The following is a 19758-nucleotide window of genomic DNA, read 5'->3' on the forward strand; positions in this document are numbered from 1 at the left end:
ACTCTCAGGAATATGGTTTGGTCATTGGACCTTGTACTGTAATGTACACAAGGATCCCTGGTAGGGACACCCACGAGGTACAGACGGTGACCCTCCACTACAATTGCAGAGATTGCTACCAGCCTGTGGAGCCTCATAGCCAATCATTCCAGGAGACCTGGCACATACTTTGTATACGCTGACGCAGTCTCTCTCAGGAAGCACAACCCTGTAGTTTCAGATGAGGACTCATGAGTAAAATGAAACTGAGTAAACCAGGCAGGGAAACAAAAATGCACATGTCATCAAACCAGAGTGGTGGGATGGACTTTGCGGTCTTGCAAGGTCCAAGATGGTACACTAACCCCCCCATCTTCATTAACCCTAGTGAAAAAAGTAGTCCCCTTGGTTCAGGGAAATGGTTTTAGCTCACTTTTTACAGCAATATCTGTACCTCAGCCATCAATTCTGTCAAATTCTGGAAGCAATTCTGGTGTGGGGAGAAAAGTGCTTCATGATGAAGTAGAATAAAATAAGCACTGGCAAAAGGTTTTTTGCTTTTATGTAGGCATGGGAAAGGCATTTTCCAGGCCCTTTTCCAGGCCCTGCCATATGATATTATCTGGCCATACGATGGCAACAGCTTGAAATGGCATTAACACCTCAGTATATTATAGCAGTGCCTGGCAAATGCCTACAAAAGAGCCCAAACGTTTGGCTTTGCCAATGCTTTTAATTAACAGGAATTCAGTGCAAGGAACAGATGAAAGTGCACACATTGATTATGAATCCAGTGCCTTAAGGCACACTTGGTTAAGAAATGTGTATTACACCAGAAGATTGTTTATAGTTGCAAATACGGCCTGACCTTACAGAACACTGCTTATGCTTCCCCTTAAAATCCCAGAGCTAGCTCAAATAGATCCTGGGGAAAGGGTGTTTGAGATGGGGGAGAGGCGGGCAGGTAGTGGTTGAGAGTGGTCATAAGGACTAGCATGGCCATGGGTGGTCAATGGGTGGCAAAACATTAAAACAATGCTACCAGCATGTTTGTTCCCCCGCACATCGCATCTCTCTCCTAACTTCTCTTCCCAGGCGAATTGTTGCACCTTATAGGCAGCGTGCATAAAGCACCACCTAATTGCCCAAAACATTTAGAGATTCATACCCCAAGTTCTTAATGTCATTATTGTGTTACTCTTTAAACCTGTGATTCCAGAAAACTCAGGTTGCCATGCGTGAAAAGGTCACCCAATCGGGTTTGCAGTCCCTTTGGATGCTTGGACTCGTTTTTTCTTTCTTTCTTTCCGATTTGAAATTTAGGAAAACTACAAGTCCTGGAATTCCAAGGAAAAACAGGACCGGATGGCCTTCTAATGCATTGCCATGGGAAACTTGAGTGCTCTGTGATTCCTGCCACATCAGGAGTGTTAAACCCTCTGTAATGTCATCAGTGAGCTCAAACATACTTCAAGAAAGCATTTTGATTTCACTCCATCTGCAAACCAATGATTAGGTTGGTATATTGCACCTCATTATGAGTTTGGCAGTATTCCGGTGGTAAATCTCAATTACTGTTACCACCACTTGGTCCCGTGGAGTTACCACGGGATTACAAGTGGTGGTATTCCTCATTTTTGTAGACCATAGGACTTTGGCGTCATTACTACCCAGAAAATCCACCTATTTTTTTTTTGTTTAAGTGGAGGATTTACCTCCAGCAGTGGGCACAGCCGGTTTAAAGCTTCCCATAGGCAATCGCCAATCATAAAAGGTTCTTTCTTGTACTGGATCAGCAAGTGTTAGAGCAGGGAATCTGCCTTATGTAATAGTCAAATGAAATTGTATTACTTTACAGCTCTCGTACTGCCCCATGGCAGGCGTGTGCAGTCGGCGAAAGTCAGACTCAAATGTCAATGCTGGTTTTCAACAGGACTTCGGTGCAAGGAACAAATATAAATTAAGGCGCTGAATGCACAAGTGGTTAAGACTTTTTTATTATTACACCATTAGCGCATTTTATAGCTGCATTTAAGCCATTAACTAATAATAGCAGGCACAAGTTTGATGTTACTGCATGATAAAGATGTCTAGGAGATCCCTGGTGGATGTGTTTTGGGTTGGTAGTGGCAGGTACTGGCCAGAAATAGGCATAGGAATTAGAATGTACATGGGCAGTCATAGGGTGGATAAATATCAAAACACCTACAAGCTATGTGTCCCTCCTCACACCCCATTTGCCTCCTAGCTGTACTCCAATGCAATAGTTTCGACTTATAGGTGGAGTGTTGCTTCAGTGCCACCAAATAGCCTAAACAAAAAATTAAAGCTGGAAGTTATCGAAGGACCAGGAAGAAAATGAGCCATAAGCACAGTTTAGCCAAGGGTGCCTGGGCCCAAGCCACTAAAGACCCAAACTGTGGGTCAGCTTTGTCAAATTGTGATTGCACTAAACTGCACATCACTTCAATCCAGTACTAAGAGGTGGAGGGAGTAGACAAGAGGAGAAACACGTGTGGCTGGGCACACCAGAGGCAGCTTCCACGAAAATCTGGATGCTGTGAGATGTGCAAAATATGTTCATCCCCAACAGTGGAAGTAAAGGACTAAGATAGGGACGCAGGTGGGCGTGTAAGGGGATAGCACCTATGTGATCTGCAAGCACTCCCAGAAAAATGTTAGCAAAAGGCACTATTAGAGGGAACTGTGCACACCTCAGTAATTGTGCCACTCCTCGTCAGAAAAAAATGGGGCCTCCAGCTCACACCCCGAAAAGCAGAACACTAGCTGCACTTACCTCCTTACTCCGTTCATCCAGAATATCCACAAATTTAGCAGGAAACCAGCCTGGGGGAGAGAAAAAGTAAAATGTGAGTTAAAAGCCGTTCAAGGGCTAAGAGTGTAGGAGGAAGAAAGACGATGGAAAGGCAGACTGATGCAAAAGATGAAGAAAGAGAAAAAGAATAATAGTAAGGAGGAGAGGTATAATGAAGAGGAACGAGGAGAAAAAGCAGGGGAAGATTGATAAAGAGAAAGGAGGAAGGGCGGCAAGGAGAAAGAGCAGATAGGAAGAGTAGATATTAGTGCTGATGGTAAAATGGATGAAAAGCAACAAAAACAATGGCGAGGCGTGCAAGAGAGCTGGAGGAAGTTGGAGGAAAGAGTTGCTGGAAGTAAAAAAAGATAGAAGGGGTCTAAGAAAACGTTAACAGAACTATCCAACAATCTCTGCACTCAACTAGTGCACTCAAGCCTCCCCACACCTCAGTGCAGAGACACATGTCCTCTGGCAGCAAAAGGGATGGGGGCAGCCAAGGAGCAGACAGTTAAACGATCTGTTATGACTACTCAACATTAGACCTTTCAGGGTTAAAGGTTGAGTCGGCTGTGGCAGGATTCTAACCTGTAAGTAACATTAATCATGCCCGGGAAAATCATGGTGAGAGGCAGAAAACAGAGGGTCTGGTTTTTTGGTCCAAATACAACAATGTTGTGAAAGACTGTCATGCTGTGGTTTAGCTCCTCGCTAGATATCAAAGAGGCCGGTTGTTAGAAAGGGAGGAGGCTGGTTGTGGTGATGGTTTTGGTTGTGCTTCTTCTAAGTAGTTTGTGGTTGTGGGACAAAGCTGGCGGACTCCCACGTTCAGAAAACTAACAAGTAGTGTGAGTCAATAGTCGGGTCACTAGGTTGGTCATCATGGTGGGATTGTGTACATTTCGTAAAGCTCTCTGCAGCAGACTTTCAACCGACTAAATGCTCCTTTTACCAGCATGTAACAATGTCCCTCTAGGGGCCCATCTTTAGGCACACATTACCGATCTGATCAATACAGGTATGCATGACAGGTTTGGGACATTCTGGGGTGGCCGTGGAACATTAACATGACATGCATGGGTTGGGTTTAGTCACACACCAACATACATGCAACGTGGGAAGCTGCTACCCATACATTTTACTAAAGACTGCGTTGCATATTGTTCAGGGCAGAAGTTTGCAAGCCAGAAACAGGTTTATCGTATTATCGGTTCTAGACAATGCAAAACATGTCACTTCCTCTGCCTTTCTGTAGACGGAAGGTTACATGTGCGCTTGTTCTGTGAAAAGCCGCGTTTTGTAGCAAGGCAGTGGGCATTTCTGGCAGTGAGTTGGCAACTCCTTCAGTGTTTTTCTCTATGATTCACATGTAAAGCATAACAAAATGTTATGCTGCGAATGCTATATAGTATTACATTTTTGTGAAGGTTTTAAGATTAGATTTTGTATATCTATGTGTTTATATTGGTGTTAATGGAGAAATGCGATATTAATACTTACTACTACGACTAAACGCTCAGTTTCACATAACAGGCGCACACGGTGCCCTCGACTCAAGCTTGGAAATAGACTATGAGCCAGTTTTGAACAGGGGGTGTGAAGGCGACAGTGGCTGGATTATTTCCGCAACCGTCTGAAGGACTATAAAAAGTAGGACTAGGCAAAAAGGACACACTACTTTTGTCCATAAACTCAACGTGCTTTGAATTTCAAGGATGCAAAAAGGGCAGGTTTAATATGTTGGAGGAAAAGACAGAGGTTACTCTTTTGCCTCTCTAACATCATTAAACCAGGATCACCCCTGCCTGTTATTAAAGTAGCAACTGCCCTTACTATTCTCAAAAAGCTCTTATGGCGAAACAACTGCCTCCTTGAAAGCAGATATTCCACGGAAACAGCACTGATTCACGTCTCCAACTTCTGGACTGTCCTCCATTAGGATCATCCTTGGTTTATTAGTGGTCACTGATGCAGTTGACAGCGCCTCCTGCCCTCTGTCATAGGCATGCACAATCCAGCACTAAAGTGGATTTCCTCCTATCTGTCAAAGCATTATTTCTCCATTCACACCCTTACCCCCCTGCTGGTGGGAGGCCCCAGGACTCTGTACTTGGTCTTCTCTTTTTCACCTTTTAATGCTCTCCTCACTTGGCTTCTACAACAATCCATTATTCTCCATTGCCTCTTTCGGCCCATCATTATGTCAACTTGTCTTCTTTCAATCTATCACCCCGCTCTTCCAACCGTCTGTCATTGTCACTGGATGGCTTTCCAATGTCTCCTGCCCAATTCCTCCAAATATTCAAGTAATACTGAAGTAATCTGCCTCCTTGCCTCAAGTACCCCGCTCCTCCCTTGCTTCTCCCATTTCCCTCCGTCTAATCTCCTGTGGGTGTTCTTTAACAATGGCCTGCAGTAATTCATCACCTGGACTTAATCTCAAACATCTGGAACATCTGTCTGCAACTCAGCCATCACTCCATCAATGCCATAATCCCAAGCCTTGCTCTCTCCTGGGATGAAAACTCTAATCCTTCATGCCCTTAAACAAATCTCTCAACCTTGCTACTCGCCACCACTATAACTTTCTCCGACCCTCTTCCAGCACCTGCAAGCTGAATGGCAGTCCATGCACCATAGATCCACCTTCAAATCCCTCTTCCTTGTCCAAAAGTCTACCCTCTACTCCTCCCGCTCCCACACACAATCTGGCTAACTGCAACCCGCTATGTTCCCCCTCGCCCTCAATTTATCTGTGCCCTTGTCCAACCTGCACCGGTTCCTGCTCACTCCTTGAATTCTCGCACTGGAACCGAGACCGCTATCCATCACCGTCATCCAGCATAATTACCCCGCTCCATAACATTCCGGACTTGCTTCCACATCTCTGTAAATGGTGTACATTACTCTAGCTATTATCCTGTAGCGACCCCAATTCTATGCATCACCTTCCTCATCTGGTTCTTTTGTCATTAGGACTTTGTAACTCTACAATAATCAGCACACTTTCATGGGACTGCTCCGTTCTGTATGCTACTGTTGTAAAGTGGTTCTGGTAGAAGCACTCTACCCCATCTCAAATACACAATAATAATTGCAGAGCACTCTAACTGTGGTTATACAAGGCAACCAGGTAAAGGAGGAGGAGGGAGAGTTTACTGCAAAAACTATGACTTGCGGCAAACACAATATATAATGTTATGAGTTCACAGAGGGCCGCTGTCAAGATAGCTCAGTGCGGGGCCCATCTGTTTCGGAGATTGGTGCATAACGTCCCGTTCACAGGGGCACACCCCGCATTCATCCTTCCACCTTACAGAGCTGAACCATATGTACATGAGGCAATCGACTTGGAAAATATCACTGCTTCATATGAAAGCTCTGACCTCGAAGGCCGTTCAGCTCGCCCACCCAGCAGTGCTCGTCCCTCTGCGAGATGATCTGTGGGAGATGAAAGGAAAGAGCACAGATTAGAATAATGCCTCTGGAAATCGAGAGTACAGAAACTGCGGCATGCGTGCATTACAATAATTACATGAGCTACATGAAGAGTTCCATTAGTGGAGTCTTAGCTTCCCCACCCCTTTAGATTTCCCTTCCAGATTAGAAAAGAGCAAGACAGTAGGGGTTACCATGCTTTAGAATACGCTGGAGACAATCTAGTGGAGACGGGTGCCCATGTTAGCGCAGAGGGAGCCCATGTAGAGGTCAAGAGAGCCATAGGGCCCCCCCCCCTTAGTTTCAATTGTCCCAGTCTTCCCAGACCAGATCTTCGTCTTTATAACCAGTCACTTTATAGCCGGTAAGATAGCTCGGCAGGTTGAGCCCTCGCTGCTGTGATCTGTGTGTAATCTGAAGGTCACAGGTTCGAATCCCGGCAAGGCCAACTCAGCCTTTCATTCTTCCGAGGTCGATAAAGGAGTACCAACTTATGTTGGGCGATATTGTATGTAAATATGTTCTATGTAAGGGCTTTGACGAAAGCACTATATAATTAACGCATCATCATTAACACATCACTAGGTTTCTTTTCTGCACAAAATCGGTTGTTCTGCGGCCTCTGTGACATTAGGATGATATGGAAGCTATGCTTGTGGGTCTAATTCAAAACATTCCATCCATCACTTGGTTTTAGTCAGCCTCCCTGCAGCACCCTAATCAAAGTCATGCAATCCCTGGCCACTGTGTCACAACTTTGCAGTCTCTGTTAGTTCCCCTCCGTGACCTCAGCCAATGCTGTGGCTAGCCTGTGTCACTGTTCAATCACCTATTCCTTCCAGGACCTCAGCCAATGCTGTGCTTGCTTGTGTCACTGTTGCATCACCTATTCCTTCCAGGACCTCAGCCAATGCGTCACCACAATATTGTAACTGCACTGTCGGTTCACTCTAGGCCCCAGGCAGGATCCTAGTATGACTGCCCACTAGGTGTCCACTAGGTTACTCTGGAGCAAAAAAAGCAGCAGCTCACAGATATCCCAGGATGCACCAAACCCATGTGAAAAATCAGAGGGTGTTTCACAACCTAGTCCCTGGGGATCGCATACTCAGGTGGCCGGGGAAGGACTATCGTATTTGTATCATGACCCTGGGGGTGGACAAACAAGGGAGGATCACCTGGGTAGGGAGTCCTCGGAGAGTGGGGAGAAGCACCCAATGGTGAAACATGGTATCCCCCTTTTTCCACAACCCATCTAACCCCTATCACTGCTTATTTTATGGGAAACTACAGCTCCCCACTTTACATTGACAACACTACTGAGCGAGGAACATGAGGAATGAGGCCAGAAACATTACATCTACTGACTCGCAATGGCTCTGTCCCTGTAATGAGGCCAGGCAGTCAGGCACGTAATCCTAACCATACACACCTGCTACTTGTTAACACTCCCCGTCAGGATAAAAGGTGGTGGGCACAGGCACACTCAGACCGAGGCTGGGTACGAGAAGGAACAGCTCTTTCGGGCCTGATGTGAAGGCTATGGAAGTTGGAAGGCCAAGGGGCTGATCGGCAGCTGCAAAGAACGAGAGAGAGCTAGGCGAGAATTCCACACTTACGGGAAGCCATAAGCGTTCCAAGACTGAAACCGAGTGAGCGGCACAGAGAAACCTTCAAGGTACTTGGAAGCGCTCCGGGGCCCTCCCGGGTTAACGGCAGAGTTGGGGAGGAGCAGAGGAGGCATTGGTAACAGCCTTGACTGCTGCATGAAAGGTGTTGATGAAAGAGGACCAATTAACACGACCAGTGAGTTATTGAAGGCAACAAAAGCCTGGTTTGTGTTAAAAGCAAAAGTAGCGGTAACTCAAAAGTTGAAGGTTGCGCGTGTGCCAATAAAACGTGTAATGGAAAGGACAACTGCTGAATTGTAAAAGGAAAGGATACAAAGTAGCAGAGTGGTCCTGCGAGGCGAAATGGCACATTCGAAAATATGTGAAATTTTATGAGTTCAAGTGTACTACAATGAGACCCAAAGGCAAGAAAGTAACTGTGATCCTGATAGAAAAATGAATTAATAAAAAGCAAAGTATGCGTACTCTGACTACGTCAAGAGGGAAAAGTATTTGAACTTTCAAAGAGGCCAAGAGGGCAAACTAAAGAGAATAAGAAAATTCAAGTACCAAGAGGCATTGGTGTTGCAAAATGAAGAAGATTGTGGATTGTAGAATTGTGTAAAGAGAGGTCGAAGTGGTCATGTAGAGGTCTACGTAAAATCTTTGCAGTTTCGAAAATCTTCGACAGTGAAAAGAAAAGATACCAAAGACAAAACGTGGGGAAGGGAACCCCCACTGTTAGGTAAGAATGAGTGCAGTCCGACTAGTGTGGGACTACACAAGACTTATCTCTTGGTAGTAGGTAACCCGCCTTTAAATGTATGCCTGTACTACATAAGTGGGTAGTGTGACTGAGCAGCCAGGCTTATCTGAAGGGGGTAATGGGAGCTGTAGAGCTGTACAATTAAATCAGTAATCACAAGTATCCAAGTAAACACTTATATCCTTAAAGTTATAATACATTAATGATTTATTTATACACAAAGATATGTAAAGCATTCTTTAAAAAGCAACAATTAGTTTTAACATTAATCCCCAGTTAGGATTCAATTAAAGTGGACAATAAAGCAGGTGAGTAATTCATTCATATGTTACGCATGTTCCAGCACCCAGAGGCGACGCCAGTTGAGGTCAGTATAACATTTATATTGGTAACACCTTTGCAGCATTGAATTATTCAACAAAGGTAAGGTTAGGGTTAGATCAAAACAGACTGATGGGTCACAAGAACAGTTAGATTCTCCCAAAGGGATGCAGGAAGTCTATCATCGCAGCATTAAAGTGTTCAACATTGAAAACCTGTGAGGGAATAAGCACTGCCAAAGCCAATGGGTTCAGAAGGAGGCCTTTAAGGAGCCAGGACAGCCAAGGTCAATGGGCAAAGTCAAAGTTATGATGCTCTTCTTCTTAGAAAATGTTCTTTAGCTAGTCAGTGTTCAAAAGAGAAATCACAGTAACTGAAGAGGAGTCACCTTTAGAAAGCACAAGCTGTAAGGCCAGTGCAAGCAAGTTGAGGTCAACTTAGTGTAGGGTCAAAACGTACTCCCAAAGGTTGGAAGCAACCCGAATGGCAAAAAGAATAGTATACCCCAAGCCCCAGAGTACCTTTGAAATGAAGATGTGGTTCCAGTTGGATGCAATATTACAGACCGTTGTTCCTGGTCCTTGGTCGTGGTGACGAAAGGGAGGACATCTGGCGGGCTCCTGCGGCAGCACTCAAGAGAAGGGCTAGGCAGCAATAGATTTCCGTCAATTCAACGGCTCTTTGCGGTTTTGGCGCTCTTTTCTCAGTACCAAAGAAGAACGAAACGCTCTGGTTAGATTTCCTTGATCCCTCGGTCCTGGACTCTGGTGAGGGGACGCTGGACGTGGATTTCTTGCTTCTGTAGGGTCCTCTGCATGCCCACGAAGATCTGGCCGGTTTCCGACTTCGGAAGACAATGCACTCACAGATGGTCGAGCTACTCCGTGTATTGGGCTTCTGCAGCCTTGGAAAGTCGTAGCAAGGTCGGGGGTTGTGCCAGAATAGAGTTTGTCTCGAGGCTAGTTGGCCTCACTAACCCAAGGGAAGAAGTCGTCCTTTACAGGTCTTCCCTGACTATTCGGAAACAGGGTCAGCCCTGCTGCAGGGCTTCGCCGGGCACTTCTCGGCCCAGGAGGGTGCTGCTGGCGTCTTCTGCTTCGGATGTTGTCCTCCAGTTGTCGACTCTGCTTGTAGTGCCAAAAACCTCGCTTTTTATGCAAGTTCCCATTCATTTACAGCCCTAGGCTGTCAATCACAAAGCAGGGTGATTGTCCTTTCAGGACAGCCAGCAGGCCAGTAGGAACTGGTTTCACTCAGGCACACCTACGGACAAAGGACAGGGAAGTTTCGGGGCCCTCCCTCGCGTTCTGCCTTTCCAAACACACTGGAGCCTGGGCGGGCTTCAGGGCGGAAGCCTGCCAAAGGCAATTCACACAAAGGACTCTAACCTGATGCAAACAACAGAGTAAAAGCCCAGAAGAAACTAACAAGAAATGACGAAAAAAGCAGACCAGGGCCATTTTGTGAAAACGGTCACCCTTTGGTGCAGCACTGCAGCTGAGGTATCAGCCTGCAGATACATGTCACTAGGTAGTAAAAAAATAAAACACTGCCACCAGCCATTCAAGTATGTTAGTGTAACAAAATGTTACATGAGGAATGGGTTAAAGGAGTTAATAGGTAACCCCCCCAGCACTCCACATAGGGTGGTGTGTGCTGGACCCATAGGCAAAGGTAAGTAAGACAGGGGTCATCTTACTATTCTGGGGAACAGTAGTTCACCCAAGAAAATGTAGTTAAACATTAAGAGACGTCCAAGGGACTTCTCTGTGGCACTGCACAAAAGGTGATGTGTGTCACAATGCAAAAGCAGATGCCTATGGAGTTTAACAGACTCCATAAAACAGTAAGCAACATAGAAAATAATATCAGGAAAACACATGGGCGAGTGAAGAAAAAGGTCCCACTCACTCAGGAGTAAAAATCTAAAAGCCCAGAGACCAGCAAAATAGCTGGGGGTCTCTAAGGTTAAAGGGAATTGGCACAGAAATGAAAATTCTCCCTAACACCCACAAAGAGAAATACAGGCTCGAGCCCAGCCGAGGGAAGCCTCTGCAGAACTGGGTGATAAAGGGAAAAGGTGAATAGGCATGCTTGAGTCGGCAGAGGGAAGCCTGTGTTGAAAAAGGCAGAGGAAGTCTAAGTAAGTGAGTGAACTACCAGAAGCTTGAAGACCACGCCTGAACTGTTCAATTGTACCAGTAAGCCAAAGTGTGCAAGACTGATATAACTGGGCCATCTACCTATCTTTTTTAAGAAACTCTCAAGACCCTGTTGTGCTGAACGTGGGGAAGGGAGTTGTTACATAAGCCATTGCGACATTTCTTTTGAGACACTATTTTCCTTTTGTATTCCCTTAACACATTTGTCATTTTGAGATGGAGGGCAAGATTAGTGTTTTTTAGTATAGGCCTTTTTATTTTTCTAGAATAACTTGGACTTGTTTTGTTATTTGTTTAATGGCGGGACTACTCCCATTCTAGAGTTAGGGCAAGTTAGGAATTCCTCCAACCCAACCAAAATACCAAATAAAAGGTTTTCCAAACTTGTATCCATTGTGTCTATTACTTGATGCCATGCCTTCCTTACATATGGTGTCACAGTGGGATGCAACTCAATTGAAACAAACTGGGGAACCCTAACATTTCAAAAACTAAGTGGTCCAGCCTCAAATCCCACTGTAGCAACAAACGTTTCTATTGGATTCAACATCTGCATTAGTAGGGGAGAATCAATTTCTCTAGGGAAAAGGAGTATGATTCCCGCTGACTCAGTTCCAATGCCTCACCCTGGATGCTACATCACACTAGCCCCTAAATCTGGAAATCTGGTTTAGCTTGGAAATTCGGACCTGATTCACTTGCAGGAGTTACTGATCCGGATTTCGTGGGGAGCTGTGAAAGTACTTGTACACAATAATGGGGAGACATCATTTGACATTCATCCTGGGGATAAAATAGCACAAGGGATTCTTGAAAAGGCTTTACTTCCCCAGTTAAAAGAAGAGACAGACCAGGAGGAGACAGAGAGAGGAGATCTAGGTTTTGGAGAGGCTGATGAGACCTAACATCAATACTAGCCATGATGACCGACCAACTGTCCTTCCAGATTTGGCTTTTGCTCAGAGAAACGATCCATCATTAGAAGAGGTTTTCTTACAAGTAATCCCAGAGTCTGAAGGCAATGATAAAGGAGGTCCCTGCTTTTAAAAACAGGGACTGTTATATCAATGGGAAAGCTCAGGGGAAGGAACATGTAAATCCCAGTTGGTAATAGCCAAAACCCAACGGAAAAGAGTTCTGGAAATTGCCCACTCACATTTAACCGGGGGACATCTAGGACAAGTTAAAACCCTAGCCCATATCAGTGAAAAGTTTTATTAGCCAGGAATATATGCCGACATTAAAAACGTTGTGCAGGCATGTGAGATATGGAACAAGCTACTTACCTTTAACTATTGTTCTCCAGCATGGGTCTGGCATGGACTCACATGTCCATGATTATTCCTCGTCAGGCAGGGAATCTTCGGTAAAAGAAAAAATGTCACTTTCACTTCTGTATTTCTCCTCTAAACCAATCACTGTCCCCATCCAATGACAGTCCTCTCCCTAAGCTCCTTCTCTTGCAGCCATCTTCAGATTTGGTAAGCGCATAAAGGGGCAGTACGACCAAGATGAGGTGCAGATGGAATGGAGGAAGGGTTTGCATGGGAATCCGTGCCAGACCCATGCTGGAGAACAATAGTTTCAGGTAAGTAACCTGTTCCTTCTCCAGCATGGTGTCTTGCATGAAATCACATGCTCATGAATAACAAATACATAGCAGTCCAAAATTACACAACCACGAGAGGTGGCAAGGCTCAACAGAAGCAATTACACTTACCCCTGGAACAGACTAGCCTCAAGCAAATGAGCTGCTTAGCACTGATTGGCTGACTCTGGGCTCCTCTCTGGAATCCCTGTCGACGAAGTAGAATTTCATGAAGGTGTGCGTGGCGCAGCAGATGTCGAGCAGGGGCACACGAGACAGGAACGCCGTCGTCGCAGTGGTCGGTAAGCCAACCAATGACAGTGCGTGATGCAGTCAGAGAGCCATCATGAAATGGAAGCCTTGGACAAGGCCTTCCCAACGATATGATATATGATGGGTTATTTATTACACGCTTAACACCCAGAGGTTTCTAAGCGCGGACCCGAGGATCAAACCTGTCTTGCTCTGTGTCGTCTTGCTTCCAAGGCAAGCATGTTGCCCCCGAGCTATCCTCCCAAGACTGGCTCACATGACCAAAGTTCACAAACAGCTGTGAAGTCTTCCTAAAACTCTTTGCACATCACGTAGAATTTCAGGGCACGAGCAACCTCCAGCGAGTGCAAGGCCCTTTCCGCCAGAGACAAAGGTTTTGGGGAAAAAGAAACAGCTAATACCAAAGGGTCGTTGAGGTGGAATTCCGACTGAACCTTCGACATGAAAGAGGGGTGCATACGCAGCACCACCCTCTATTCGTGGAAAGTCAGGTAAGGCTGTTTGCAGGATAGGGCCTGGATCTCACCTATCATCCTGTCAGAGATGATGGCCACAAGGAAAGCAGTTTTCCACGAGACAAACTTGAGCGGGGCCTGATGCAGAGTATCGAAGGCCCCCACCGCCCCCATGAGCCTTGTCAGAACCATTTTGAGATCCCACGCAGGGGCAGGATCCTTCACAAGCAGGAAAGATCTGAAATGTCCTTTAAGAAACTCCTTGACAAGTCGGTGGGACCAAAGTGAAGATCTTCCTGATGACCTGGTATAGTGGGAGATGGCTGCCAGGTGTACCTTGATGGAGGCGTGCGCCAGCCCGCCCTTGGCCAAGGATAGCAAGTACGGCAGGATCTGTGGGTCCATGACCCTCAAAGGGGTAATCCTCTGTGATCAGCACCACCTAGCGAAATGCTTCCACTTGTGACCGTAGCACTTCGAGGTCGACGATAATCTGGCCATGTTGAGGACCTCCCTGCAGTCCGCTGGCAACTCGTATCGCCTAAACTCTGGGGCTGCCGGAGCTAAACCCGCAGGTTCAGCAATCCTAGGTTGTGATGCAGGAATGCACCTCCTTCTCTGGTGAGAAGATCTGGAACTACAGGCAGCCTGACCGGAGGTAACGCTGACAGGCTGAGAAGGTCCGGGCACCAAATCTGCCTCCGCCAAGCTGGGGCGATGAGTATCATCCTGCATTGACACTATCTGAGTGCGTTGATGACTCATAGCAGGAGAGGGAGTGGAGAAAACGCGTGCAGTGTTAGGCAGAATCCAGTGCCGTTCCCTTAGGGAGCACTACACCAGATTAGGACTACAGGTGAGAGCAATAAATCCCCTTTGGTATCAGTCTGTACCACAAAGATTTAGATGGTAGCTGTGGCTGAGCAGTCAGACTTATCTCAAGAGGGAGATGAGCAGTATTCAGGGTTTACACAATAGGCCCACTAGACTATGGAACAAGGAAACACTGACCAAAGCTTTGTACTTAAAAAGTAGATATATATTTATTTTATACACTTCTAATAAAACACATGTATCACAGTCATCAAACAAGTTAAATTAAGTCAAAGGAAAAATATACACACTCCCAAGTTGAATTGTATACTAAGTGAACCAGAGTGAAAACTGAGCAAAACGGCACAGTGACCACTACACACAAGGGATCCTTTAACAATTCCTCTCAAGGGAGGGAAAACACAAGTTATCTATAAATAGGTTCTTCTACACCCTAGCAACCCTTCCCATCAGTTTGTGAACCAGTTCAGCAAGACAGTGCATCAGTATAGGCAATACTTAAAATGAAAACTGAGCAAAATGGCATTTCACACTGTTAAAGATTGGGAAGGAAATGGTAGTTAAAAAAAATAGGTGCACCAACACAGTTCTCAGTGAGAATCAATCTAAAGAAAGCAGGTTTACCAAATGTGACCAGCGTCAGTAGGCCTGTGCCAGAGTCAGTGGTACAGGGCAAGGGCCCAGGAGCAAAATATTCTTGTAGCTGCAGTCAAGTCTTTGGTTAACGAATTTGAAAAGGTGGTTGCAGAAGTAAAAAGACAATGTTAAGAGAGGGGGGGCGGTCAACCCAACAGGTAGGTAAAGGATTTAAAACACCTTTAGCACTACCACGAAGAAAGGGCGGCCTGGCGGAACAATGTACCTTAAATGAAGAAGTGGCTCCTGCGGTGGCGGTTGTTCCTGGTAGTTCCTGCAGTTCGGGTGATCCAGCGAAGGAAGAGAGTCTCTCGTCGTGGAGAAAGGTTCGAGTTACTGCACTACCCAGGGGTGAAACCATCCGCGGTGCTGCCCAACGAATAAAAGGTACGCTCCTTTAAATCGTGGTCCGGGTGGACTGGTGTCTGGCTATCCGGCCTCCGAGTACAGGGTACGGGAGATTCGACCAAGGCAGGTCCGGGAAGGCAATTGGCAAACTGGTTGGCCCCACCAGCTCAAGGGAAGAAGGCTCTTGCAGATGAAGATCTTCTCTCGTTGTGTGGAGAAAAGTGGTGAGACGCTGCAGCAGGGCTTCACCGGTGGTTCAGTCGTTGCAGATGTCTTTGGTTTCTCTCCTCTTCGGCTTCTTAGTTCCAGTGGTGACGTCTTGCTCTTCCAGTCCTCAGGACCCTGCTTTTATGCAAAAATATCCCCATTCATACAGCTTAGCTGTCACTCACACAGTGGAGTGGTCATCTTGGCGGGAGACCCTCCAGCCTATCAGGATAGAGTGGGACATGGGTTGCTGTCCAGGGGTCCTACTCCCCCTCCCACACAATGGACCTACCCCAGACTCAGTGGCGCCGGAGCAAAGTTAATATTAAAATGCACCGGCGGTATGTTAGAGGCTGTCAGAAAATGTGGTAGCCCCGAACAATGGGAAAATGCCATAGGGAAATATTTGCGGTTGAATATTTATGGTAGTAGCCACTGCCACCAGCAGAAACTTTTGAGAGAGGTACTGTAGGGTACACTCTTGAAAATGAACATAGGGTAAAAACTATTAACCCCTTCGAGTACCTCCATAGTAAGAGGGGTTGTACTGGTTTAGTTCATTGGATTTGACTAGTAAAGTCAATGGGGACTTTACATGCCCTGGGAGACAGTAGTCAGTCCCAGGGTATGGGGTCTATGTTTGGGGGTCGCTACGACACCCCTGTGTCACTGTGTAACACATGTGAATAAAGATGGTTCCTATGGGTTGAGAAAGATCCCATAGGCATTAAACACAAAAATAGCCTAGAACACACATAGCAAAAATGCCTAAGAGTGGGAAAAAGAGTCTCACTCTTAGCAGGTAAAAAGAAACAAACCCTTCAAATCCAGGAAAGCTGCTGGGGGACTCGATAGGTAAGGGAAATTAGCCATAAATGGAGACTTCTCCCTAACACTCGCCCCCCCCAGACTAAGGGACAAGAGGATATAATCCACTCCTGGATGAGTCTCTTACCTCTGTCGGTTATAAACATCCTGGAGAGACCATCAGCATTTTGTTGGTGACATCCTTACCTGCGCTCAATGGTTAAATCCAACCCTTGGAGGCAGATTGACCATTTTAGCAGTTTGGGGTTTTCCCCTTTCATTTGCATTAACCATCTCAAGGGTTGGTGGTCTGTTTGAATGATGAAAGTAGATCCATACAAGTATGGTCTAAACTTCTTTAAAGCCCACACAATGGCAAAACATTCTCTCAATAGTTGCCCACCTTGTTTCAGGTTCCTTCAGTTTCCTACTGATGAAGCAAATGGGGTGTTCCCTACCTTTCTCATCCAGTTGAAGGAGTACAGCACCTATACCTATTTTGGAAGCATCTGTTTGTACAATGAAGGGTTGGTGGTAGTCAGGAGCTCTGAGAACTGGAGCTTGACAAAGGGCTTTCTTCAGGCTTTCAAAGGCCTGATTGCACTCCTCATTCCATTTGATCTTTTTAGGGAACTTAGGAGAAGAGATTACATTCAGTAGAGAAGCTATGGATCCATAGTTCTCAATGAAATTCCGGTAATACCCAGTGAGGCCTAGGAAATCTCTCACCTGGGTTTGAGTAGAGGGGGTTGTCCAATTTTGCACAGCTTCAATCTTGCTGAGCAAAGGCCTTATTTCACCACCTCCTACCTCATGACCAAAGTAGACAACTTTACTCTGACCAATTTGACATTTGCTTGCCTTTATGGTCAGATGGGCCTGTTCCAGAGCCGCCTGCAAAACATATCCTACGTGGTCCACATGTTCTTTCCAAGTAGGGCTGAACACTGCAATGTCATACAAGTATGCCATGCAGAAGTCCTCCATCCCATTCAGAACCTGATTAATCATCTTTTGGAATGTAGCAGGTGCATTTTTTAATCCAAAAGGCATAACGTTAAATTGGTATAAGCCAACTGGGGTGGAAAATGCAGTTTTCTCCTTGGCATGGTCAGTCAGGGCTATTTGCCAATAGCCTGACGTGAGATCAAATGTGCTGACTAACTTGGCTGAACCAAGTCTATCCACCAGCTCATCTGTCCTTGGCAAAGGATGGGCATCAGTCTTAGTGACTGCATTTAAAGCTCTATAGTCAACACAGACTCTCAACTCCTTGGATCCTGCCTTTGGTACTAACACAACTGGGCTAGACCATGGACTAGTAGAGGGCTCTATTACCCCGAAATCAAGCATCATGTTGATCTCTTCTTTGATGTTGGTTCTTACATTTTCTGACATCCGGTAGCCCCTGCTTTTGACAGGTAAACAGTCACCAGTTTGAATATCATGCTGTCCCCAGGGGTCAAGCCTGGTGCTAGGGAAAACAGGGAGGCAAATTGATTCAACAAAACATTTCACTCCTCCTGTTGCTCATGTGTCAGATTAGAAGAGAGATTAACTCCTATTTTTTCATCCAAAGGTTTGCCTCTGAGGAGGTCAGGCAGTGATTCACTCTCCTCCTCCTCTTGAGCTGAAGCTAGAAGCAGAGCTCCCAGTTCTGGTCTCGAGACATAAGCTTTTAGACAGTTGATGTGAAAGGCAATCCTAAGGAGGCTCCTAGAGTCTAAGTCCACCAGATAGTTCACCTCTCCAAGTTTCCCCACAACCTTGAAGGGTCCCATCCATTTGTCCCGCAAGGCCCTCTGCCTTGTTGGGACCATAACAAGAACTAGCTGGTCTTGAGCAAACTCAACCATGTTGGCCTTCTGGTCATGTCAATGCTTGACCAGAGCCTGACCTGCTTTCAAGTTATCACTTGCCTCAGCCATCATGTGTGACATTCTCCTCCGGAGTCCTATCACATAGTCGGTGACTCTGACTGGTGTGGGGGAAGGAGCACACTCCTACCCTTCCTTGATCAGGGCCAATGGACCTCTCACCGGATGGCCATAGAGAAGTTCAAAGGGACTGTAACCCACTCCCTCCTGAGACTCTATATGCAAAGAGAAGGCATGGCAGTAGAAGATCCCACTTCTTCTTAAGAGGGTCTTCTAATGCTCCTATCATGCTCTTCATAGTTCTGTTGAACCTTTCTACCAACCCATTTGTCTGGGGGTGGTATGCTGTTGAGAACTTGTAGGTAACTCCACAGTTTTTCCGCATGGCCTTCATGTAATGGGACATAAAATTTGACCCCCTGTCGGATATTACCTCCTTAGGAAACCCAACCCTGGTAAAAATACCAAGGAGGGCCTTAGCTACAGCCAGAGCTGTAACAGTCCTCATAGGAATTGCTTCAGGGAACCTAGTAGCATGGTCTACTATAACAAGTATAAACCTGTTGCCTGAAGAAGTTGGAGGATCAAGGGGACCAACAATGTCAATTCCTACCCTCTCAAATGGTACTCCCACCACAGGAAGAGGCACGAGAGGTGCCACATTCTTGGAGCCACTTTTACCAGAGGTTTGGCAAGTGTGGCAACTCTTGCAATACCTATCTACCTCAGCCCCTATTTTAGGCCAATAAAAGTAGAGAGAGAGCCTTTCCTTGGTCTTCTTGAAGCTCAAGTGACCAGCCAAAGGTATCTCATGGGCTAGTTGCAAGAATTGGAGTCGGTTTGCTTGGGGGTACTACAAGTCTTTTGTAGTCCACAGGGAGTGACTGTCGGTTCACTGTAGAAAGGCCATCTTCCCAGTGTAACCTGTACTTCCCAGGCTCTTGCCCTTCAAGCTGAGAAGCTGCCTGGTGGCGAAGACCTTCAAGAGTTGGACATTCTCTTTGTCCCTTACTGAAGTCTGCCCTTTGGGGTCCACCTTCTGCCAGTAAAGACTGCAGCTCAGGATGGTCCACAGGGTCAAGATCTCCAATGAGTTCCTGGCCTCCTACTAGGTCTGAATCTTCAGGCTCTAGTTCAGCCACATAGGGTTGTACCTCGCTCTCAGCCTCAGCTGGAGGAGGAATCACAGGTGTGATTTTTGACAACCTAGGAGATTTCCTGGTTGGCAGCACTGGAGTGCTTTCTGCTGGTTTCTTCTTTGAAGCCTTGGGTTTCCCCTTTGATTCTGGTTGTTTGGAAATAGCAGTGAGTAACTCCAGTGGAGTAGGAGTGATTTCATTTTCTATCATCTCCTCAGAAGAGCCCCTCAAGGTCCTCTAGCTTGCATGTCTGGTAAACTCCTGTAATCTCTTACTAGGAGGTCTGGGAGTACTTGACACTACTCCCAGGTCTTTCAGATCATTGCCCAACAGCACCCTTCCTGATACTTCAGAGTGTACACTCACAGGTATCCTGACAGTCATTTAATTGCACTGGATGAGAGCTGGTAATTGGGGAAGCAGTTGCACAGGCCCTCGAGCTAACTTGGTGAGGCGTTTGGGTGCCTTAGCAACATCCTCCACCTTGAAAAAAGATTTGTCCA

General features: G+C 46.1%; 1 protein-coding gene across 18 annotated transcripts in view; it reads right to left on the reverse strand.

The window, feature by feature from the left end:
• SGSM3 (small G protein signaling modulator 3) overlaps positions 1-19758 on the reverse strand; it is a 685370-nt gene that overhangs the window by 77166 nt on the left and 588446 nt on the right. For all 18 annotated transcript variants that reach the window (XM_069652912.1, XM_069652902.1, XM_069652903.1 and 15 more), the window contains 2 exons: positions 6181-6235; positions 2777-2826 (listed from right to left, as the gene is read on the reverse strand). In XM_069652912.1, coding sequence (XP_069509013.1) covers positions 2777-2826; positions 6181-6235 — 105 coding nt within the window. The remainder of the gene's footprint in view (positions 1-2776; positions 2827-6180; positions 6236-19758) is intronic.

This window comes from Ambystoma mexicanum, chromosome 3q (assembly GCF_040938575.1).
Source record: "Ambystoma mexicanum isolate Mex_15411 chromosome 3q, UKY_AmexF1_1, whole genome shotgun sequence".
Classification (NCBI taxonomy): Eukaryota; Metazoa; Chordata; class Amphibia; order Caudata; family Ambystomatidae; genus Ambystoma; species Ambystoma mexicanum.